The sequence below is a fragment of the Mustela erminea genome, chromosome 7 (assembly GCF_009829155.1).
Source record: "Mustela erminea isolate mMusErm1 chromosome 7, mMusErm1.Pri, whole genome shotgun sequence".
Lineage (NCBI taxonomy): Eukaryota > Metazoa > Chordata > Mammalia > Carnivora > Mustelidae > Mustela > Mustela erminea.
This window is the reverse complement of record NC_045620.1, coordinates 92,379,525-92,403,292: the sequence shown is the minus strand read 5'-3', so window position 1 is coordinate 92,403,292 and position 23,768 is coordinate 92,379,525. Positions and strand designations below refer to the sequence as shown.

The window sequence follows — 23,768 nt, the reverse complement described above, 5'->3', positions numbered from 1 at the left end:
CTCCTTCTGTAACACGGGGCCTGGCCAGGTCTCATCCCGGTGTCCTCCACCGCAGACAACAAGGAGCCTCATTGTAGGGGCACAGCCAGATTCATCTGGCTGCTGTTGGGAACCGTGCATACACGCTCGTGTCGGACTCAGAAGAAAGTGCTTTGCAGTGCCACCCAGTTCATGCAAGGAGAGGACTTGGCTAAGAATGTGTACACCTTACCCAAGAACATATCCCCAGATGCACCCAACCTGGGCTGATGCAGCGCCTCACAGAACGCTCTGCGCTGATCTGTGAGCCCTGCTCCGTGGGGGTGTTGGGGGGGTGGGCAGGGCAGGGAGCCGCATCCTCATGTCCTCACTGTGGATTCAACTCCAGAATGGCCGGGGGAGCATCAAGGCTACATCAGCACTTTCGCGGAGCCCCTGGGAAGGCCACAGGCTGATACTTAGGCTTCAGCCTGTGGAAGGTGTGTGTCCTAACACCCAATGCATCCGAGTCAGCCTGCTCAGGGGTGACCCCGAGCATCCTGCTGGTAATCGCCCCTCTCCCCCCATCATTACTGATTCCCTCTGTCTCTCCTGCATGATTCCCATCAGAACAGAAACATGCCGAAATTCCTCCTGCCTTGAAAACTCAACTGTCCACTGTTCCCTTGCAAAACTCTTCTAAAGATTCAAGCATGTTCACTGCCTCTGGTGCCCTCTGCCTTCTGGAATCCTCCCCATCCTCCCCACCCTCCCCTCAGCTGCTCTGGTCCAGGTCAGGGATGGCCTCCCTAGGCCAAATGACATGATCAGCAGCCACACCTGCTTTTCTGCCTCAGCATCCAGACCGCTCAGTTTTGGAAATCCTCAAGATTTAGTCAGTAACATCTCCTTTTTTTTTCTTTTTAAAGATTTTACTTATTTATTTGACAGGCAGAGATCACAAGTAGGCAAAGAGGCAGGCAGAGAGAGAGGAGGAAGCAGGCTCCCTGCCGAGCAGAAAGCCCGATGAAGGGCTCGATCCCAGGACCCTGAGATCATGACCTGGGCCGAAGGCAGAGGCTTTAACCCACTGAGCCACCCAGGCGCCCCTGTAACATCTCTTTTCCCTTATTTATATTCACTTTTAAAGTGATCTTACCTAGTTCTGTGATTTTAATACACATATAAATTTAGGACTCCTTGTTTTTTGTTTCCAACCTTAACACTCTGCTGAACTCCAGGCTCCCATACACAATGCTTCCGCATGCCTTCCTACCTCCCCCATCACACTCACCCCTCGCGCACCCCACTGGTCACACTGGCCCCTCTGTGGCTCCTCCGTAGCCCTTCCCCCACAGAGGCACGTGGCTCCCCTCTATTTGAAGCACTTTTTTTCCTTCCCTATGTAGAATAGCCACACTGCCCCCACACCATCATTCCGTCTCCCCTAACCCTGCTGTATTTTTCTTCACAGCACTAACCACATGTGACATCATAGATGTTAGGTGCTCGCTCTCTCTCTACAAGGATGGAAGGTAGGAGTCGGTTTATTTTGTCCACCGTTGTCTCCTCAGCATCAAAACAACAGTCCTCATGATCATTCAACCAGTATTGGATGAATGTGTGAATTAAGGCAAGGGAGAGGAGGAAACATCCGTGGGGGCAAGGTTGAGCCTCTGAGGTAACTGGCTGGTTGCGGAGTTCCAGGGCTCTAGGAGAAGGGTTGAGAGGTGGAAGGAGTGAAGGGTTAGACCAGAGAAAGAACCCGCAAACCTGTTGGAGCTGCGGGAGAGGGAAAGCCTCCAAGGAGAGAACACTAGCAGCAGCCATGACAGATGAAATCTGGGACGTCCCATGAGGGACACTTTCCCACTGACCCTAAGCAGAGAAGATGCTGGAGCTAATAGGTAGAAAATCTGGCCTGTCTGCAGTGGTCTCTGCCCAGCCGCAGTGAGCTTATGCAGGGAAGGGCCTGGGGACCTCTCTTTTAGCCTTTGGTGGCAGGGGTGTCATCCCTGATCTCACTCTGCCTGGTGAGGTGTTGCTAGTGAAAAAGAACACACAGCTCTCAACTGTCCCAGACTCTCTAATTAAAACATCCCTTCCTGGTCTTCCACAAAAATATCCCTCATTTGACCTCGAGACAAATCACAATTCAGCCCTGAGCCCTAAGCAAGAAAAGTTATCCCAGAGAACTGGAAGAAACAGTATTAGAAAGACAAAAGAAACAATGTGAGCCAGAGAAAAATAAGCACTCCCCTGTTCCCATAAACACAAGAGAGCAAGAAAACCCAGAAAACTCTGTGTTAGCGACAGGTCAAACAGAGCTGGCTTGGCCCTTGGAAGCAACCCAGCGAGAGGCCCGGGGCCACGCGGATGCGACTTTCTCCGAGTGCGTTTCTCCACAGCCAGCCTGCTCACTGCTCCCACCACAGCCTTCAGGTGGGAAATTTAAAGTATTGACTTACAAGAAACTTAACTGACTTTTGGTTTATTAAATTGTTGATTTACTGTTAAAGAACTGACTCTCAGACTGTCCAGGGTTGACCACTTGCCTTGGGAAGTCTGACTGTCTCTTTAAGATGACCATCTCTCTTCTGAGGCTACCTCTGCAGGGTGAGGACCTGCGGGATGGGGACCCAGAGGTACTGGGGTAATGGTGGAGCAAGGTGGAGATGGACAGAGCCCTGAATGCTCACACCAGACAAAGCCCTCTGCCAATCCTCCCTACAGCTCACTACCCTCATCCCTGCCTTCCTGACCATTCTCTGGAATGTTCAAGCCTTCTTAGCAATCTCTCCCTCCTTTTCTCTTTTCCTTCCCCTCCTCCTTTGAAACATTATCCATAAGGAAACAAAGAAAGCACGCACTATTTTAAAATAATCTGCTTATCTGGGGGGGGGGGTTGGGAACTACATGAAAAATACCCATCCAGTGTCTGAGGCTGGAGCAGCCTCCAGTCTTTAAGGTGAATTGCAGACCCAGAGCGGGGTTTGGGGACCAGGAGGACGAGGACCCAAACGCTGGGGCGGGCCCTTGGGCCCTTTGGGGGTGAAGGGTGTCGCCGTTCCCATACGTGACCACACGAGGGCGCTTCTGAGTCGGAGCTGCTGACAGCGCAGGGCTGGGCATGCTCAATGGGATGTAGGAGCCGCTTCCAGGGGCGCCAAAGCAGGGTCTGGACCAGCGTCTGCTGCTGAGTGAGATGGGTACTTGCTCAGGGGCCCCGGCAGGCTGGCAGGCACCAGTGCTTCTCCAACAGGTCACCTGGGCTTGGAAAGATGGGGGTCCCCTGGGTGCCCAGAACTGAAGGCCCTTTCTCAGGTGCTTGCGGGACTGTGTTGTCCCCAGGGACTGGGTAGGGGAAGGGCACCCCAATAATACCCGATATTGGCCATTTCATCCTCTCGGTGAGGTAAAGTTCAGAGCTAACTTCAAGTGCTGTACCATTTCTTGCATTCGAGCAATGGGAAGCAAATTCATACTTGCTTCATGTATAATGTACATAAACTGGATAATACACAGTCGCACACAGCCTCCCCACCCCCACCCCACCCCCACATCTCCACTCTCTGGACCATGGGAAAATGGACTGGGGGCAGCACCTGGGGCTTTGAGATGTGTAGAAACTGGCCCAAGAGAGGGTCACTTGATTTTACCAAAAGAAGGAGAAGCTGGTCCCGTGGGACCAAGATGAGGCATCCCAAGGTGAAGGCATTCCGGGCATGGCTGAGTAGAACAGGAAAATAGAAGCTCAGATGCCTACCAGTACACCCTCCCCAGTCCCCAGCGTCGGCAGACGGCCGCGGACCGTTCTGACATGTCCCACTGTTTATTAAAAAGGAAAACATTTAATAAAACAGAGAGCACGCGTTTGTCCCTCAGCAGGCCTGAAGCCCTGGGCCTGCCAAGGGTACGGATACCTGTTTATTTCCGCATTCCAAGCAGCGTCCTTCATGTCTGCTCTCCCTGGAAATGGGCTCGCAGCCTGGAAAACAGAGAACATGACGCAGAAAGCAATATGTTTATCACTAAGTAGAAGAAGGGGAAAGGCCACATCATCCCCTGATGTTGCGGTAAGGAAGGCCTCATCCCCCATGTGTGGGTGGGAGCATGCTTGCCCTGGAGGGCCCGGGTTTGTGAAGCTTCCAGCCACGCTGGCATCGGAGCCTGGCCCGTGGTGCCAGGATTGTCAGCTAACCACGCCAACAGCAGATGGAGCTTACAAATAACAGCACATAAACGTTCGAGCTGGGCAGGAGCTTTAAATCCCCTCATTTCACAGAGCAAGATGGCGGGCCAGGAAGGAGGAGTGAGTCATCCACCTGGTCTGCCGTGGCAAATGTCACCTGCTGGCCAGAGCAGTGCCCTTATCCACCGGGGAAGGGAGGGGTGCGTGTTAAACCTCTGACATCAATTTCAAGAACATTTGGAAACACAAACAAAAGCAACTGTTGTCCAAGAAGAAGAAAATAAAGGTCACCTGGGCTTCCACTGTCAACAGCTCAGAAAATCTGTAGAATATGTCCACTCTGGCTCAGTGTTTAACTTCCCATCTCTCTCTGTCCAGTTCTGTGTCCAACACCAGAGAAGACGGACTTTTCAGACACATATAGAAGGGTTACAGCACTGTCCATGTAGTATGTCACAAAGGACGACTTAATAATTCTGAAGATTCATTATCAAACAGACCATATTCTCAGACCATCATGCCCCCCAAATCAGAAATGAGTAACAGAGTGACAGTGTCAAAAACATACTACTGGAAACTAATATTGAATTTTTAAATGGGAATAAAAAGAAAACTTTTGCCAAATTGCTAATTACTTAGAATTCCAGTGCAGTGTTTCAAAATATGCGGGACTTAACATAGTAAATAGAGGGAAACGTAAATTTCAAAGACAAGCCAAACAACTCACTGAAAAAGTTGGAACAGGAGCAGCAAAGCAAGGTCAAGAAACAAGAAAGGAAGAAACATACAAGGGCAAACACTAATGAAGAGGAGAAGGAAAAAGAACAAAAATTAACAGAACTCATAAGCTAATTCTTTAATGAAATAAAATTCTGACAAGACTGATCAAGAAAAGGGATGAGAAACAGAAATGATACATTGAAATATACAAATATACAACGAAGGGGAGAACCAAGCACAGACACAACACAATATGTAAATAATGGAAGGACCCCTTTGAAGTAGTCCTGCTAAAATAGCAAATGTGCAAGGCGCCTGGGAGTCTCAGTCAGTTAAGAGCCTGACTTTTGATTTTGGCTCAGGTCATGATCCCAGGGTCATGAAATAGAGCCCCTCACTGGGCTCTGCATTCAGCAAGGAATCTACTTGAGAATCTTTCTCTCTCTCCCTCTACCCTTTGCCCCACTCAAGCTGTCTCTCTAATTAAATAAAATCTTTTTAAAAAATATCAAATGTATATCTGATCAAGAGTGGAGACTACACAGAGGTACCTGGATAGCTCAGCCGGTTAAATGCCTGCCTTCGGCTGAGGTCACGATCCCCAGGGTCCTGGGGTCAAGCTCAGTCCACATGGGGCTCCCTGCTCGGTGGGGAATCTGTTCCTCCCTCTCCCTTTGGTGGCCACTCTGCCTAATTGTGCTTTCTCTCTCGAATAAGTAAATAAAAATCTTAAAAGAAAAAAAAACAAACAAACAGAATAAAGCCTACCATAATTAATAATGTTTCTCTGCACCAATGGTTCTCAACTAGGACTGACTATACCTCCCTGGTAAGGTTGATAAATTTAACAAAATTTAAAAGGACCATCCATTAAATCTGAATTTCAGATAAGCAATAAATAGTATGTGGTCAAACATGTCCCACAGAATATTGGGGATAAAATACTAGGTCAGTATTTTATACTAGGTCAGTATTTTATGGGACAACCCCACCCCCGGAGGACATTTGGCAATGTCCGAAGCCATTTTGTCACAACTGGGGAAAGGGATGCTACTGGAGTCTGATGGGTATAGGCCAGGGATGCTGCGAACATCCCACAGGGCACAGGACAGCCCTCACAACGAAGGATCGCCAGCCCTAAATGTCAGTAGCATTGAGGCTGAAACACTCTGGGAAAACCAACCAGAAAATATAATAAAAATCAAGGACCCTGCACAGCAAGTATAAACTGTCTGGGGATTTTTAACAAAAGAATTCACAGAATCTCTATAGAGAAAACTCTGAAACTGAGAAAAGGCAGAAAAGATTACATGAATACACAGAGATGTTCTATGCCCTTGTGAACATGCAAAATGTCATTCTACTCCGAAAATCGCTACAGTTATTGTAACTCTAATCAAACTTGAAGCTGATTTTTCTTCAGAGATTTGGTAGACTTTTTCTAAAATTTACACGGAGTAATAATGGACCATGACTCACTAGAGTCTGAAAAAGAAAAGAGGAGAGACTTGCTTTGTTAGACACTAAGGCACCCTAGAAAGTCATGGTGTTAAGAAAGTCAGTTACTGGCTCAAGAACAAACAAGGGAGATCAGGGCAGAAAAAAGCAGAGCCAGACCCTGGCAAACTTCATATGTTTCTGAAACGCTGCTACAAAACAATGGGGAAGGACAGACTAACTCACCTGACTACATAAAAAAACCAAACCCATCCTCTCTCTCTGCCTGCCTCTCTGCCTAGTTGTGATTTCTGTCAAATAAAATATTAAAAAAAAAGAAAGAAAGAGAAGGAAAAAAAAAAAAAAGAAAAAGAAAAAGAAAGGGGCACCTGGGTGGCTCAGTGGGTTAGGGCCTCTGCCTTTGGCTCAGGTCATGATCCCAGGATCCTGGGATCGGGCCCCGCATCTGGCTTTCTGCTCCTCGGGGAGCCTGCTTCCTCCTCTCTCTCTGCCTGCCTCTCTGCCTAGTTATGATTTCTCTCTGTCAAATAAATATTAAAAAAACAAACAAACAAAACTGGACCTTACCCATTATATGGAAGGTGCACACGCACAGAGTTTACATTATCCCTTTTAAGTGAAAAGTTAACACTATAAAAAAAAAAGTAACACTATACCTAACAGTAACAAGACAATGTCAGTGGGCTAAGGATGAGAAAGGTCAAGCCATGTGAGTGGATTTGCTTACACCAAAAGAAAGGACTCCTAGTCAAGAAAGGATGCCCGTGGCACGAATAACAGACTAGGAGAAGCTAGTCATACCTAAGGCAACAACAGATTGAGTCCTACATCCAACAAGGGACTCTGGTCAATCAGCAAGGAAAAAGAACCCTGCTTACAAAGTCAGCAAAGAATGTCAACGGGCAGTGAACTGAAGACCTTAAAAGCTAAGAAACATCCAAAGAGATGCTCAAGCGTCTTGTAGAGAAATGTAAATTGGACCAACCATGCAATCTCACTTTACGCTCAGCACTTTAATAAAAATTAGGAAGCTGGATAATGCCCAGGGGCGCCAGAGATTCGCCGTTGGCGCCTGGGGGCAGCCTTTCAGGAGAGTCTGAAATGGGTCAGACGAAGGAAATGAACGATCTGTGATCCCGTTCTCCCGTTCCGCATACATGCCATGAGAGATCATCCAAAGATGATTAAGGGGACATGTGCAAAGACACTTGCCGCACGGATGTTTGTTCAGCCAGAGCGGGCCGAGCCACAACGTCCGTGCATCACTGGGAGCATGGGTGGGAACATGGCGCATGCGCACATGGGAGGTTGCGCTGTAGTGGGAAGGAATGGGTTAGAGGACCGCACAGCCGCAGCTGTGGGTCTTTAAAAGCGTGATGCTTAGCTTGAGGGAAAAAAAGACTTTCAGCCAGTAACATTCGTAAATTAAAAAGTATGCCCACAAAACAATATACGCTTCAGACACACAAGTAAGTTGCACATCACATCGATGCAGTAACAGGATTGCTGATCTTGAGTGGAGAAGGGGAAAGAGAAAGGAGGATAAAGGAGAATAAGATAAAAAAGCAAGAAGGATCCTTGCAAAGATTAAAAAATAAATGCGCTGAACTGAGGAGCATGAGTAATTCAGCTCTTGCACCTGGGGCCTAAGGAAAACAAAGTAACAGAAAAAAAGGCGCAATGGGCTTGACGGAAGCTGGAAAAGCTATTTCCCAGCTCCAAGGAACTTGGGTACAGACCATCCAGTTGCGTGAAGGAAATGGTTTTCCTAGTGGTGAGGGGCTCCCCCTCAACCCCCCCTATCAGGAGGCGGCTTCGGGAGCTGAGCAGAGCCCAAGGAAGGGGAACCGGCGAGCGCAGGTGTGCAATGCAGAGGGTCTCCCATGGCGGTGCCGGAATCCCAGAGGGGTGGGGGTCCGCTGTGGGGGTGTTGCGGCCATTACCACATATAGAGGCCTCATTCTAGCCCGCTGTCCAGCGAGGCAGAGGGGACATTCAGGGAAACATGATAATCCTCACAGGCCATATAATCTCTTTAATAAAACCAGGATGATAATGTGTTGTATAACATACTTTCAGCATGAAACAGCATGCTGTCAACACTCCCAAATTAAATGTTCTTCTAGAACATTGTCATGGTTTTAAGGGGTCCGTGCAAGTTACTTACTGCTTGCAGCCAGGGCTCACCTCCTCTGCTCGGTCTCCCTTTCCAGCTGGTTCCCTGCCAGGTTTGGCCAAGAGAGACACTGCAGAAAACTAGACGGGAGGGTTGTTTCTAACCACCCTTTTCCCCTGCTCTGTGGTTCCACCCTCTTCCCAGCTTTTGGCCTCTGGCCCAGCCACTGGGATAGAAAGACTTGATTCTTTGGTGTTGTTACTCTCTGGCTTCTCAGCTCATCACCTGTATAACCAAGCCCCTGTAGCAAAATCTGAAATAACAGGCATGGATTGTCTTCCTGACTGGACTCTAACAAAGGATGGGCAGACCCACTGGATGGGGTGCTCCTTTGTTATAAAGCACGTAATAGTCAATACCCTCAAAGCTGATTCTTGATCTCCATCTGTTTCCTCTGTACAAATTTCTAGAAAACTACACAAAACATGCCTTTGATGCCTGTTGCCTCTTCCCCTCCATCTAAATGGTTGTACCAGCTTGCACCCCACCAGTGCAGGAGATACTTCCATAATCTCATTGTCCAATGGGGCCATGACCGTGGGGGTCAGTAGGGTCTCATGTGGAAGGGATTGCCCAGGTTTGTATTATGTTTATTGGAGAGAAGGGAAAGGCAAGGAGAGGACAGAGGTACATGCTCTTCCAATGTTCTAAGCAGCGGCTTTCCATCCTGAATTTGAGTCGCGTACCTACAGAGACCAGCCAGAGCCCCGGAGGCCTCTGCTAACTTAGCTCAGCCAGACTCCTTCAATGATAGTCTCCTGTGCCTGCCACACTTCTTCCTGATGCTTGAAAGCTAGGGGCTCAAAAATGGCCTAGGAAAGGTCATCTATCCTCCAGCTCCACTGGAACTGAGTTCCTGGGAAGAGAAGTATCTGGGGTCAGGACAAGTCTTTGCCACATGCCTATCAAGCAAGCTTATTACCATTATCGAGACAGTCATGCATCGTTCAGACCAGGCAGGGAGTACTAATGGGCCCACACTCTTAAAAAAAAAAAAAAAAAAAAAAAAAAAATCCTCATGAACCACACGCTGGGTATTTTGAAAAATGTTAAAATTTATTAATAGTTAACATCACATAGTTAATTCAACTAGCTCTTTACTATACATGACAACACGTTTACTAGACTGAGTGCTCAAAGATTTGAGATTCAACACATCCCAACTAAAGACTGAGACTGTGTTTACACCAGGCAAAGCAGCAGCAGCAAGGAACGGTCACCTAACTGTGGGAACACAGACGTTCAAAATGCATTTTCCATTTTGGAAACCAACAATATATTTTGAATAGCCACACGCACACACACACAGCTCTACCTTTAAAAAAAAAAAAAAAAGGTGCAATTTCACAGACAGAGCCTAATTTTCAAGTTTAAAAGTTAAAATTCATCTCTACTTCTTGGGCGTTCTTTAGTGATACTCGGATCTAGACATTCTTAGTACAAGTATGATAAATGTGCAAAGTCGGGTGCTACTCAGCCCTGTTTTTGCTTCCTTGTTGTGATCCTTGACTCCTACTCAATAGTGTTCTAGGGCTATTCCCTCTTTACCGTGTAGTTGCAGTGTGAGGGTGTGCATATTTTAGGGAGGAAGTGGCCTTTGGGTTCAGAATTAACTGCACCCCTGAAAGGTAGAACGTGGAAGATCTCAGGCCACCCCACTCCCCTCACCCCCATCAACAGTTGGAAATAAACACTGTACAAAAACAGCTCAGCCTCCAGAAGTCCTCGGACAACGCTTCTTAGAAAAACATTTACAAAACACATCAGTTTTGCCGGGAGGGCACAAATCCGCCTTTAAAGGTGTTGTCCCTGAGGTTTTCTGCGTTTGATTGTTTCATTGTTTGGTTTTGGTTTGCTATTAACAGGGAGACAGAATTTTTAAAGAAATGCTCTTGGTGGCTTCCTTTATCTTCTCAGAGAGCTTAAAAATACTGACTGCCCTAAGAATAAACAATTCTTAAGCGAGCCTGTCTGAAAGGATTCCTGTCTGCTTTGGTTAAGAGCCCGTGTTCTGGTGCCCCAGGAAGGTCTACAGAGAGCAGCCAGTTGCTGCAGTTTCTTCATTCCATAGACCCAGCTTCCCTCACTGTGCCCTGCCATCCATGGTTTCCGGTCTGCAGGTTAAAAAGGAGCCGGGAAGGAGCTACTTGGCCATTCACTCACCCTGAAGGGGCTTCCCTTCTCTTCCCGCAGGCGAATGAGGTATTTCTAGTAACCTGTCAGTATCTTCACCTTCCATTCTCTAGTGACGCTCGTCTACTCCAGAGGCCAAGTCTGGAAAGACTCTGTGTTTATGTACATCACACACTGACATATAAATACATTACATAGAACGAATCATTACATACAGTGTCAAGGTAAAGGAACGGATGTACTTCATGAACTAAATAAATTTCAAACATAAATTAAAATGAAAGTAAGAGTTGTTTCCATTTCTGCAGGAAATATTTTTAAAAACAGACAAAAAGTCTCCCCTGCCCCCAAAGGTCCATTGCTCATGGATGACTCAGGAACCCACGTGTGGCCTTGGTGTTGCTTTCTCGGATTCAGGATGCTGTAATTCCAGAGATGAGCCTCTCCTGGAACTCACCAGGCACGTAAAGGAGGTTAAAGAGGGGGTGCCACGTGGCTATCCATGGATTCCCCATTGCTGGTCTTCTCTTACCCCTGCCCCTTCTGCCTGTGGGAGAATCAGGCTCAAGTGAGTGGCGGTCCCTCCAGATCTCAGAGGAGAAACATTATCGGCCTCTGAGCGGGGACTGCTCTTCACCTAGAAATACCGTGCTCAGAGTCCATGGGGAAGCCACCGTATCTTCTCATTAGTGTCCCCATCCTGCAGGATTAAGCAGGGATGTGGAATTTGGCCAGGGGGAGGACTAAAGGTTAAAATCTGTCTTGAGTTTTCAAAGAACCAGTAGGAACAGTTGTGACAAGTATAAACAAGTCCTTATTTCAAAACATACGGATCTTGGGAGGGCCAAGACTTGGGCACTAAACTCAACAGTGAGTATCCAGAGAGACCACACCCAGTCCCCTCTCTGCCAAGGAAATGCCCAGGGGCCCATCTAGGACACACGGGGTGACATTTTATAATTTAAAGCAGGGAAGACGGGGAACCAGAGGAAGTCCCTTCCGCCTCTACCGCTGGCCAGCATCGCGGATGCGGCAGGCCACAGCAGTGATGAGCGCTGCCCCCTTCCCGCTGCCGTCCTCTGACTCCAGGAAGGACACGTCACATTTCGGAGCCAGGTCCTTTACCGTCTCGTGCATCACTTGGGCAAAGCTGCAAACATGGGGAGGAAGACACAGGGGGAGAAAAGAACACCTCAGTCCTGATTGATGTATGTCCCCCAAGGTGAGATCCTAGGAAGTGATCCTGGAATTACTGAGGTGAGCAAAAGGATGATAGCTATCACGTATTAAACACTATTATTGTGTGTATCAGAAAACCACGGCTTCGAGCGGCTGGCAACATGCCCCAAGTCTATGTCACAGTGGGCCAAGTGGGAGCAGAGAGCCGCTGGGTGGCAACTGTCTGAGATTCTGGGGTTGTGTTCTTAAAATTCACCAGTGGAAGACAGGGTCAAGGGTCATGGGCACCACAGGTGTGCCCTATGGAAGTACATAGCCTGTCCACGAACTCTGGAAGACCAAGCCTCATGCATGTAATACTTGATTTTCCAGGAGTATGGACTCACGCAGACCCACATCTAATCCAAAATGCCATTAAAGATTAAAGGAGCAGGCTTAGGAGCTTGCTGTTGGCACATTATGGTGATCATCGAGCTTTCAGTATGGGATCAGAAAAAGAGACAGTCACCATGTCTCCCAACACAGCAGGATACCATACTGTTTGGTTTTCTGATTTGAACCTGTCGCGAGGAGAATTCCTGCCCTCTCTCCTTTTGGGACTGGCTTCTCCCCACAGCGTATAAGTTTTGAGATGCATCCACATGGAAGTATGGGATAGCAGTTTGTGAATTTTCCGGGCTGTGGAGCGTATCTTTGAATGAGTATGCTGCAGTTTTATTGTAAAGCTAATGGGTATTGGTTACGGCGATGCCTCGTCATCTATGGAACACACCTAGCATCAGGAGCTTGACTTCTGTCCCCCTCCCCACTCTCATCTGGGACGAAGATTCCCACTTACGAGGCACCGAACAACAAGAGAACGGGCTTGGAAAGGCAAGCTTCTCTCTGAGGCAACATTTCCATCAAGGAGTCTCTCTGTCCTCACTCCTTTCCACCTACTGCCCAGACCAGGGTAACAGCTCTATTCTTTTAACTTTGAGCAGGGAAGCTTCCAGGTGGGGGGAAGGGATTGGGGCAATTCTTGAATTCAGGATGATTTACTCAAAACATATGCAAATGAGTGGAAAAGGGAGATGGAAAGACAGGGGTAAGTGTAGAAAGAAAAGGGAATTCAGTGCTTCCACACTGGGGCTGGGAGGTTCAAGCGACACACTTTCTATCAAGAGCCAGACAGTAGGTACTTTCAGCCTTGTGGGTAACTACTCTGTCACCGTGGCGTGAAAGCAGCCAGAGACAACACAAATGTGCGTAGGCAGGGCCGAATTCCAATAAAACTTTATTTACAAAAAGTGTCATGGCTCTAGTCAGCCAGCCCCCATGCAAGACTGCAGAAAACACCCCACTCTGGAACTCCAGCATACCTTCCCGGAATGTTCTCAGGAGCACTGTTTGTAACGGACACAATCTAGAAATAACCCGATATCCATTAGCAGTAGTATACTCATTCAAAGGTATGCTCCACAGCCTGGAAAATTCACAAACTGCGATCCCACACCTCCAGGTGGATGCATCTCAAAACTATACATTCTGTGTTGGAGAAGCCAGTCCCGAAAGGAGAGATGCCCAGGGGGATTCCCCTCACAACTGGTTCAAATTTAAGGAAAACCAAACAGTACGGTGCAAACAGACATACAGGGAAAGGCAGCTAGGGACCGAGTCACCAGAGGACCTTCCCCCAGCAGGGGTCAGGGGTGTGATACTGAGTTCTACAAGCTGGGTGGTCAAACACAGGCCTACTTCTGGTTATTAACCTTTAAACTCAAGCGTCTATGCTATGAACACTCACTTGAACACTAGGCGGTTTGCTGTAAAATGGCGGGGGGGGGGGCGGTGTTAAGGAAAGAGCTGGACAGAGAGAGATATTGACGGGAGAGCATGGCGTGAGGTCAGGTACTCACTGGGGATGCAGCTTGTACAGGGTCCCGTCCACGCCCACGGTCACTTTGAGGGTGTCCAGCCCCCGGTTTTCTCGTATCTTGTCCACCACGGCGGCCATGCCTGCGCCACAGAGCTGGGCTGCCCGCCGAGCCACCACGATGCACACCTCCTTGACAATGATGCTGTCGTCACAGGTGCTCTCGAGCCCCAGGTGATGCAGGATGGCACGGACCTGCAGCAGTGCCAGGCAGTCACTGCAGAGGGGGCGGGTACAGCGAGCGGTCAGTCACATACATGAGTGGCTGGCAGCCCACACGCCAGGGGTCTGGCCTGGCAGCGGCCCCCACCAGGTGCCTCCTGTTCTTGAAGTCGGTCCAGAAACCAACACTCATCCCACTGGATGCCCTGGGTGTGACAGCAATGCCAAGACACAGCTCCTATTTCCACCTGGCCCACATGAGGCACAGCACTGCTCTCCACAGCTGGTACTCAAGAGAACAGTCAAAGTCTAGTGTTCCACTTGTTCGGCAAGAATAAAGGCAGTGCGTATGCCTGCAGTTGGTATTTTCAGCTGCAAAGCTCTTTCCTACCCATCTCCTCCATGTTGTTCCCGGGTCAAGAGGACAGGCACCCCCTACCTCCCAGCACAGATCCTCGCTCCAGCTCTACTCCCCCTCCCAGGGGGGGGTCTGATGGCAACTCGCACACACTCTTCATGAAACAAGACATGAATCAAATTGTAAGAATATACTTGTTATTCTATCAAGGGAACTGTCTTGGGAATCAGCCTCCTGCACGCAAACGGACACGCAGACGTGAACATATGCCTTCTCTTCACTGGTGCAGAAGCGCTATGGCCCCCAACCTGGCCGCCCGCCTGCCTCCTGCCTTCCCATGCACCAGAGAGTGATGCACAGCAGTCATTTGTGAAGGGCTCCGAAAGGCCCTGTTCTAATTTGCAGTGGTCCTTGCTGCCATTACTGGCCGCGAGGAGGGAGCCTATGTTCTAAAAAGCCACCGCACAGCCTGATTTCTGACCGCCGGGCACGCCAGCCCTCACTCGGCCCTGCTTCTCCCATCACCACGGCCATGGTCAGAAGCGCCCTCCTGGCAGGCACGAACGCTTTAACAAGCCACATCCTCTGTGCGTCCCCAATTTATTGCCGGTGCACAGGTTATCTTCCCACCTTTGAGAGTTGGCCTAAAACCCAACAATATTACTTTGCAAGGACTCCTGGCAACTCAGCAGGATTTCTCATGCTTAAAATGCCAACTATCCATGCGTTACTCAATAAACAGTACAGTATGACTGTCTCTGCAACCAAACTGACCTGTACTGTAATAGAAGCCATACCCCTGGTCTTACTTGGGGTCTGGAAACCCTTCGGCTTGCTGTCCCAGGAAAGGGAGGACAGAGGTCCCACCCAACCCTGAGCCCTAATTCTCACCTCTCAATCTGAGACAGGAACTTGGTCTCAAAGATCCCTCTTGTCTTGAGTCGTTCTGAGATGCGGCCACGGAAGAGGAGCCCACGCTTGGTGAAGTCGATGAGGATGTTTCGGACGATCTCACCCAGGTACATTCCGCTGATCATTTTCTCGAACCTGCAATGCCGGGAACATTCACGGAGGTTACGGAGGGGAGAGGGAGGCGCCCTGGGCATTAGCAAGGAGAAGGCATGCTGAATCCCTTGGGCGGGAAAGGACGTGCTGCTTGATTGGCTTGGGCAGGACAGCTGCTGTCTGCACACACTGACCCATGGCCTTTGGCAACACTGGCCACAGCGCCTGCCTGAGGCCCGTGGGGTTCCCTGGGATCGTTCCCATCTTCTGGGCTCACTCCCAGCCCCTCCCAGACATGTACCAGGACCCACACGCACTGGGGCACCCACCTCTGTCTGCCGGGGTTGAGGGAGAGCTCATCCACGGCCACATCAAATTCCGTGCGGAAGTCGTCGAGGCATCCGTTGTCCCCGAAGGCCCCCCACTCCATGTTGACACACATGCGGCCCTCCTCCCCCTCCACCAGCTCCACGTTCCGCATCTCCTCCATGTAGCAGGCGTTGCTGCCCGTGCCTGCCGATCACGAACACGTCAGCCCCTCAGCCGGCACCGCCCTCCGTCCACACGAGCCTGTGGGTCCCGAGCCAGGTCCTTACCTACGATGAGGCCGACTTCGCAGTGAGGGTCCTCATAGCCACAGGTCATCATCGTCCCAACCGTGTCATTCACCACAGCAACCACGTCCAGGTCAAACTCCTGAGGGGGCAAACGAACCCCAACATTTTCCTTCAGACGCTTGCAAGGGAAATTTGTGTGTATATGAAGTGTACTTTATACAGCATGGCTCGCTCTCTCTTTTCATTCGTGCCCCCTACGGGCTCAAGTGTCCCCTCCTCAGGGAGGTTCCCCGGTTGTGCTATTAAGAGTGCCCTTCTCCAGACCACTCACCCTGTCCTCACCCGACTTCCTTTCTTGTCCCGGGGCGACAGCCCCTGACATTAGCTCATGGGTTTGTTTATAGCTCAAGAGTTTGTTGTGGTCATTCCTGAGTCCCCAGTGCCAAGAGCAAGGCCTGACACACAGGGGACACTCAATCATCACTGAAGGATCACGTTCACTCTCCCCCTAACCCACACGCCTGCTCCCAGCGTCTCCCCACTTTCTGAACAAGGTCATTCTGGGCCTCGTCCCGCGCCTGTCCCACCTCTCGCCGGTGGATGGCCTCCTTCAGCAGCGTGACCACGTCCTCACCCTCGCAGCCCGAAGCCTTGAAGCCTTTAGTCCACTTGAGGAGGATGCTCTAAAAAAAAAAAAAGAAAATCACACAGGATCATAGAGGAGGATATCAGAGGACATGTGAGCCTTCCCCGCAGCCTGGCTGTGTCCCCGGTTCCCAACCTCACCACCAAGTAGTACGGTCCCCCCTTCAGTGACCAACGGTCTCCCCCACACGCAACGGCGCACCTGCCAGGCACGCATTCCATCATTTACTCCTCACAGCAAAGTGGTGAAATGTCATCATGAGGCCCCTTTTCTAGGCAACTACAACTCTGGGGTAAGCTGCCCAAGGCCCGAAGCCAAGGGTAAGGCCCAGGCACCCCAATTCCATGGGCCCCCAAGCACCACACCACTTCCCCAGCCATGGAGCCAAGCTCTATACCCGTTTCTTTCACTGGAAAAGCAGTTTGCTCTGTCATTGTCCTATACTTACATCAGAAGTCAGAGTATGTTTCTTAATTGTCAAACTCCCCGGGCATGAATGAGTGCCCTGACCCTAGCTGAGTGACAGCCAGGCTTCACACCACCCCAGGGAGGGACGTGCTCTCCTCTCCTCACAGACCACGGTAAGCCACTCGTCTCTAATGTGGCCGTCTGCTGTGTCGCAGGGCCTTCTGGGGAACAGATGGATACGTGGTGGTTTTACATGTGGGAGAACTGATTCGTGTTATCGTCCCCTGGCCCCTCTCTACTGCTGCAGCCCATCAGGAAACAGGCACTCAGGGTTCCTGGGGCCCTTACTGCAAGGCCAGAATCCATAAGCGGGCTGGAGCCTCACTATCCACCCACATCTGGGTTTCTCCAAGCCTTGCCTGGCCTCACCACGACCTTGGCATTTTACAGCCCAGGCAAGTTTGGAACCACAAGTCAGCCTGGCTGTGTCACACTGTGCTCCAATCCCAGGACTTCCGGAAAACAAGCTAACGTCCATCCCAGCCATGTCCGGCTTTGCACACCTACACCCTAGTGACGGTGTGCTCATCTCCACCTGACTGTCTTGCCTACAGATTAGCTCCGTGTCCCTAATGAAATTTTGTATTTGGCACTTTCAAGTTTACAGAATGATCAAATGACATTATGTCAGGTGGTCCTTTATAGTAACATACGCAGAGGCCTCTGCCACGGGGAGACATGCCCCAGGCCACCAGGTGGTTGAGGCAGCTTGAGGTGTCTGGGCCGTGGCACCTGCTGATTTTCCACTCAACAGGGTATCTTAGCAGAGCGGAACCCAGCTTACAGACAGATGGAATGACAGAGAGAACCCAGCTCCCACTTTATCTGCTCTTAATTTTTATAATGTTAAAGTATATACATGCTCCCTACAGAAACTTAGAACATATGGAATGAAACCTGATACAATGACCCAGAAACTTATCATTCGGGTAAAACAGTGAAGGTGTTCTTGGGTCACCTGATAAATACTTCAAAATACATACATGTTAGCATGAAAAGGAAGGCATGTTTATTTAAAAATATTTTGGTAGGAAAGTTTTATGAATTGCAGTTTTTGTGGGTTTTTATATTATAGAGACTACCTTTTTCTTAAAAAATTTGGGTCTTACCATCATTTTTTTCCCCCATCATTGAAATTTCTTTCTTTTTTTTTTTTTTAAGATTTTATTTATTTATTTGGCAGAGAGAGATCACAAGTAGGCAGAGAGGCAGGCAGAGAGAGAGGAGGAAGCAGGCTCCCTGCTGGGCAGAGAGCCCAATGTGGGACTCGATCCCAAGACCCTGAGATCATGACCTGAGCCGAAGGCAGAAACTTAACCCACTGAACCACCCAGGCGCCCCCATCATTGAAATTTCTTTAAAAAAAAAAAAAAAAAAAAAAGAACAACAACAACAAAACCAGTTATTGATACGAGACAGTGGATGGCTTGGAATTTGTTAACTATTTCCCAAGTGTCGAACAACTGGGTTTGTTCCTAATGTTTTCATTATAATAAGCAATGTTTCACTAAGTATCACGTATCTCCATGTTCCCTTTGGTAAACTGAGGCAAACAGAGACATTCCTATACAGTATATTTGAAAACTGTGAAAGAGAAGATCCTTAAAGTTCTTATAAGAAAAAAAAAAGCCCCACTCAATTCTTTTTTTTTTTCTTGTTTTGTCTCTATAGGGGATGGCAGATGCTAACTAAACTTTTTGTGGTGCTGGACTCCTTAAACCTCTATGGCGTGCATGTTACCAGCTCGATAAAACCAGTCAAGAACAAGAAAGTGAAAACCAACACTGCCCTAGGGACAGCAGACACACGATGACACAGGTGTTGGGAAATACTACACTAGGCAAGGTTTTTCATTGTTGGACACCCCCAAAGCCTTCAGCAGACTGGGGCACACGATGAATTCAGCTGAGGGGAAAAGGAGGAAGCACTTACAAAACTCAGCTGAGCAACATGGAGGCCCTATTCTAAAACCCTACACCAAATGCTGGCCTTTCTTCCCCGCCGGCCCAAGCTCCCTGTACCTGGGAGGTTTCCCACCTCCGTCCTCTCCTGCACATGGCCAGGCCTACCTGCCCTTCTTCCCCATCCACTCCTTCTTTGGACTTGGAAGACGATCCAAGTCTCCATGCTCACCGGGTATGTGCTCACGTTAACATCACACTGCCTGTCCTCGGAGCTCTGGCACCCCGTCGCTGCCCCGTTCCCACCAGCAGCTCATGCCTTCCCACCCTTGCTTACTTGCCCTCAGCACAGTTCGTGCCTCAGCCCCTAAAGCAGGGACCAGGCCTTGTGGACTCTGGCCACTCTGTCCATGTGTAAACATGTGTGCACGCTCCTGTTCTACAGGACCAATCGAGACGGGAACAACTGCTTAGACAACAGTATCCTAACATCTCGTACGCCGACTGTCCGCCCAGAACAAGCCCAAGCACAGTACTCAGCTCCCCTCTGTTCTCAACACACTGTGACCGGAACGGCAGAGCGCACAGCTCTCAGCCTGCCTGCTTCACTCACGCACGGCTGGCAGAAAAGGCATGAAAAGCAAAGCTACGACAAGAGAAACACCGGGGCATCTGAACGCCAGGAGGTGAATGAAAATATCCTGCAGGAGCTGGTGAGCTTCCCTGAGAACACAGACTCGGGGATCAGGAACCAGAACTGAAATCCTGGCTTGGCCACTCCCAAGCCTTCTGATCTGGGGCAAGACACCTGGCATCTCTGTAGACTGTTTTCCTTCCTGCAAGATGGGCATGCAAACACCTACCTACCTTATATGGTTGCCGTGAGCGTTAAATGAGGTGACACACATAGGGAGCCTAGCACCATGCCTGGCGTCAAATGCTGTAAAAACGTTTGTCCTCCGTATTTTGGTAAGCACCATCTTCATTTCCCCGAAGATGTGCCCTAAGTAATCTCCAAGCCCACCATGAGGCCGGCTGCCGTGACTGCTGGCTCATGCCCGTCTTTGCCTCCTCTCAACTCAACCTTCTCCCCAGTTCCAAACCCAGGCTGGGCTAGGGTCAATAAAGCCCAGAGGCCGGCGCCCCGGGAGACTCTGTTACCTCATCCAGGCTGTTCTGCTGGCAGGGGAAGGAGAAGGTGAAACCCAGAGGCAAGGACACGCCCTTCATGCCCATGTATTCCAGGAAGTCGGCGATGCACTGGACAATGTGGTCGAAGAGCTGCAGGGACAAGTGAGGCAGTGAGGGAGGGGCCCCAGCCAGGGTAGGCTGGCCCCCCCATAGCGCCTGGCCGCGAGCGCGGGGCTCCAATGGGGACAAACTCACGCTCAGGCACAAACCTGGGGGGAGGGGGGGAGACGAGGCCAGAGCCCCAGGCCCCCTGGCCTTCCCTGGGACCATGGCTGAGAGGAAGCACCGTCCTCCCGGGCGAGAATGGGTATCCACTGGGGTCCCCTCCCCGAGGGGACACACGCCTGGTCTCACCTCATCCCCTGTGCCGTGCATGACCTCCTGCGGGATAGAGTAGATCTTGTTGTGCATCTCCACGCCGCGCCGCTTTCCATTCCTCACACGCACCAGCAGGACCCGGAAATTGGTGCCCCCAAGGTCCAAAGCCAGGAAGTCACCTTTCTCTGAAAAATAAACAAACCCAGGAGGGTGACGGGCTGGACCGTCAGTATGTCAACACCACAGAGAGGGATGGTCTAAGGCCCTTTTCCCTAACACAGACCTCTCCTGTCAGCCCCAACCCACTCAGGGGAGATGGACTGTGTGTTCCACCGAACAGGAAAGAAAATAAGATCCCTGGGATGAGATCCTGCTGCCTCCGTAGTGGTCCTCAGATGAGGTCAGGTGGCCCCAGAAGTCACAGTGAGTTCCACAGGACACTGGAGATTGTGATCTGTGATACAGTACACTCAAAAATATCTAGGGGCACCTGGGTGGCTTAGTTGATTAATTGTCTGCCTTTGGCTCGGGTCATGATCCCAGGGTCCTGAGATCAAGCCCCGCATCAAGCTCCCTGCTCAGTGGAGTCTGCTTCTCCCTCTCTCAGCCCCTCCTCCCTGTTTGAGTTCTCTCTCATGCACATGCTCTCTCTCTCTAATAACCTTGAAAAAAAAAATCTAAATGTGTCATTCATGCTAAATCAAAGGCCACCTTCTCTTAGCTTCTAGAATAGAGAAGAAACAGCAGAGGTCAACTCTTCAAATGAAATAGAAAGGAAATCTTTTCACACAAGAAAACCCTCCTCTGTTGGGCAATCATAGTTAACGAGCTGCGTGCCTCACGCACACTCCTCCGGCAACCCTGAGGCAGCCCTGAGGAGGAGACACTGCCTTTCCCTCGAACAGAGGAGGGAGACCTGGCTGAGCTAGGCTGAGTCACTCCCTCTAGCCCACGGAGTCAGGAGAGGGTAGAGCAGGCACCGTGGCCTCGTCTCTGCCTGTCACCTGCACCAGCTATGTGACGCTGGCCTGCTCAAGGTTAGCTCTGGCTGCACTGGGAAAAGACCACCATTTCTTAATGTGCAGACCCAGACCATGGGTGAGCAGTATTTTCCTGTGAAGTGTTGGGCTGTAAACCTTTTAGGTCTCGTGAGGCACAGTCCCTGCTGTAACCACATGCTGTCACAGTAGCGCAGAGTGGCCATAACAGTATGTGAACAAACCAGCACAGCCGTATATTGGTCAAACTTTATTTAAAAACAAAACAAACAAACAAACAAAAAACTGGCAGTGGACCCAATTGAGCTCATGGGCCAACTGGCCCTGGAACCAAAATTCCTGGGTTCAAATCCCAGCTCTGCTGTTTTCCAGCCGTGGGAAACTATCATTTCTCTGTACCTCAGTTTTATGACAAATGTTATTAGTTTGTTAACAAAAATTAATTACGAGTCTGCTAACAGTTAAAGATGAAATAAATTACTTATGTGTGTAAAATGCTCACAGAAGCGTTTGACCCACTGTAGGCATTCAGTAAGTGTTTATCATTATTAAGCATTTTTCAGTTTGTAGCAGAGGAACGCCTGGGCTGAAATTCCTGAACACTGGAATTTTCTAGTACTGCAGCTAAAGAAACATATTCTGGTCCCAATACCCAGTGCTACGGCGAAGGGAGCCCTCCCGGGGCATCAACACCAACCAGGACGAAGGCCACCGCAGTGGGCTGGGTGGCAGCCCCGTAACCTACCTGTGCCGTCAGGCGTGGCACACACGTACGTGGGCAGCATCTTGACGGGAGCAAGGGCATGCGTCTCCTTGCTCAGACCACGCTGCATTTCCACGTTCATCCTCCTCTTGACCTCCAGCAGCTGCTCACGGCTCAGCTTCAGAGCCTCCAGCGTTTTCTGGCGGGCTCGGTGCTGGTCAGCCAGCCGGTAGGCCACCGCCGTCACCATGGCTGCCCCCTTGCCGCTGCCATCCTCCGAACGCAGGAAGCGGACATCGCAGTCTGGCACCAGGCGCCGCACTGCCTTGTGAAGACGCTTGGCGAAGCTGAGGGGAAGAGATGGGGGAGGAGGGAGGTCCGCGGTGAGGGTCAAAGGTACAAAGGGCTCACCGCCTCAGCCCCAAGGCCGGGAGGCACCTGCAGAAGCAGAGGTGGCCCTGAACATCCTCTCCCCACTTGCCCAATTTCGCACTCAACACCGCTCAAGCTCAGATGGCCATATAGGGCCACTGTGGCTGAAGGAAGGGGAACAGCCCAGTGCACACAGTCACATGAAGACCTCCCATCCCACACACCACGGCCCCTCCACCCAACACATCAGCCTCCGAAATCAGGGGATTCTGAGACCAGCTACAATTCATGCTCCAGTGCTCCTTTCATTAGATGCTGCCTGGGAGAACCCCAGAACAGAAAAAGGAGAAAAGAAACTTTGGTCTCTTCGGGCAGTTTCTGCCGACAATCCCCAAGGTGTCTGAACAGCTCAAGACAACAGGTGTGTCCAGCAAGAAATTCTCAGGTCGTGGCTGTGCTGAGCCACGGTCTCTGGGGCTTCACATTCCCAGGGTGGTCTGTGGGCAGCAGTACCCCGTACGAGCCCAGATACAGGGTCCCAGGCTGGACACTCCTAAATCAGAATCTGCCTCTTGACAAGAGCCCCAGGTGATTCACATGCACATTCAAGCCTCTGAAGCCCTGGACTAGAAGAGCAGGTGAGACCTTTGGCATCAACCGATTCAGATAATGCAAGCACACGAACTGGTGCTCATATCCACTGAAAAAGAGATAGTAAGTGGGCACAAAAGAGAGATCAAATCAATACCCAGGTCAGCCAGAAAGGCTTAGCCAGGGTGCCCTCTGGCTAAGAACACAGCACCTGAACTGACCACCCAGAAACATGAGGAGTCAAACAAGTAAGGAAACAAGGGAAACCTGAACTCCTCAGCAAGAGGGTGGCAGACAGAGCCCCATGGCCAGGAGAGCCCTGGCTAGAGCGCCAGTCATCGGGAGCCCTCAGAAATCACTCCTGCCCAGGAAAACTACCCTCGCAACCCCACACACCCTCAGTGCCATGGCCTATCTCCACGGCCCCAAAAGGCCAAATGGAGCTGGCCATGGCGTCACTAGGGTCTCTCGCAGGCCTGTTGGGGTCCCGGTGTGCTCTGGGGCCAGGGCACGCTGACTCACTGTGGGTGCTTCTTGTAGACGGAGCCATCCACCCCAATGGTGGAGCGCAGCCGCTCCTCGCCCTTGTTCTCCTTGATGCGCCGCAGCACGGCTGCCAGGGTCGCGGCACACAGGCTGGCCGAGCGCGTGGACACGATCTGGCAGATCCGGTGAGTGGCCACACAGTCCTCCTGTGTCGGGTCTAGGCCCAGCCGCACCAGCACCTCACGGGCCTTCCGGGTGCCATCCTTCTCCCTGGGAAAGAA

General features: G+C 50.4%; 1 protein-coding gene and 1 long non-coding RNA gene across 3 annotated transcripts in view; both read right to left on the bottom strand.

Moving 5' to 3' along the window:
* Positions 1 to 1,012: 1,012 nt before the first annotated feature.
* LOC116595806 lies at positions 1,013 to 4,940 on the bottom strand. Its single transcript, XR_004287861.1, has 3 exons — positions 4,442 to 4,940; positions 3,882 to 3,946; positions 1,013 to 3,687 (listed from the first exon to the last, which is right to left on the bottom strand). It is a non-coding gene; the product is annotated as an uncharacterized LOC116595806 (long non-coding RNA).
* A 4,599-nt stretch (positions 4,941 to 9,539) lies between these two features.
* HK2 (hexokinase 2) overlaps positions 9,540 to 23,768 on the bottom strand; it is a 60,739-nt gene continuing 46,510 nt past the window's right edge. For both annotated transcript variants that reach the window (XM_032352577.1, XM_032352578.1), the window contains 10 exons: positions 23,524 to 23,757; positions 22,081 to 22,385; positions 20,374 to 20,522; positions 19,990 to 20,109; positions 16,401 to 16,496; positions 15,853 to 15,952; positions 15,586 to 15,769; positions 15,143 to 15,298; positions 13,715 to 13,948; positions 9,540 to 11,787 (listed from right to left, as the gene is read on the bottom strand). In XM_032352577.1, the coding sequence (XP_032208468.1) occupies positions 11,643 to 11,787; positions 13,715 to 13,948; positions 15,143 to 15,298; positions 15,586 to 15,769; positions 15,853 to 15,952; positions 16,401 to 16,496; positions 19,990 to 20,109; positions 20,374 to 20,522; positions 22,081 to 22,385; positions 23,524 to 23,757 (1,723 nt within the window). In that variant the 3' untranslated portion in view covers positions 9,540 to 11,642. The remainder of the gene's footprint in view (positions 11,788 to 13,714; positions 13,949 to 15,142; positions 15,299 to 15,585; positions 15,770 to 15,852; positions 15,953 to 16,400; positions 16,497 to 19,989; positions 20,110 to 20,373; positions 20,523 to 22,080; positions 22,386 to 23,523; positions 23,758 to 23,768) is intronic.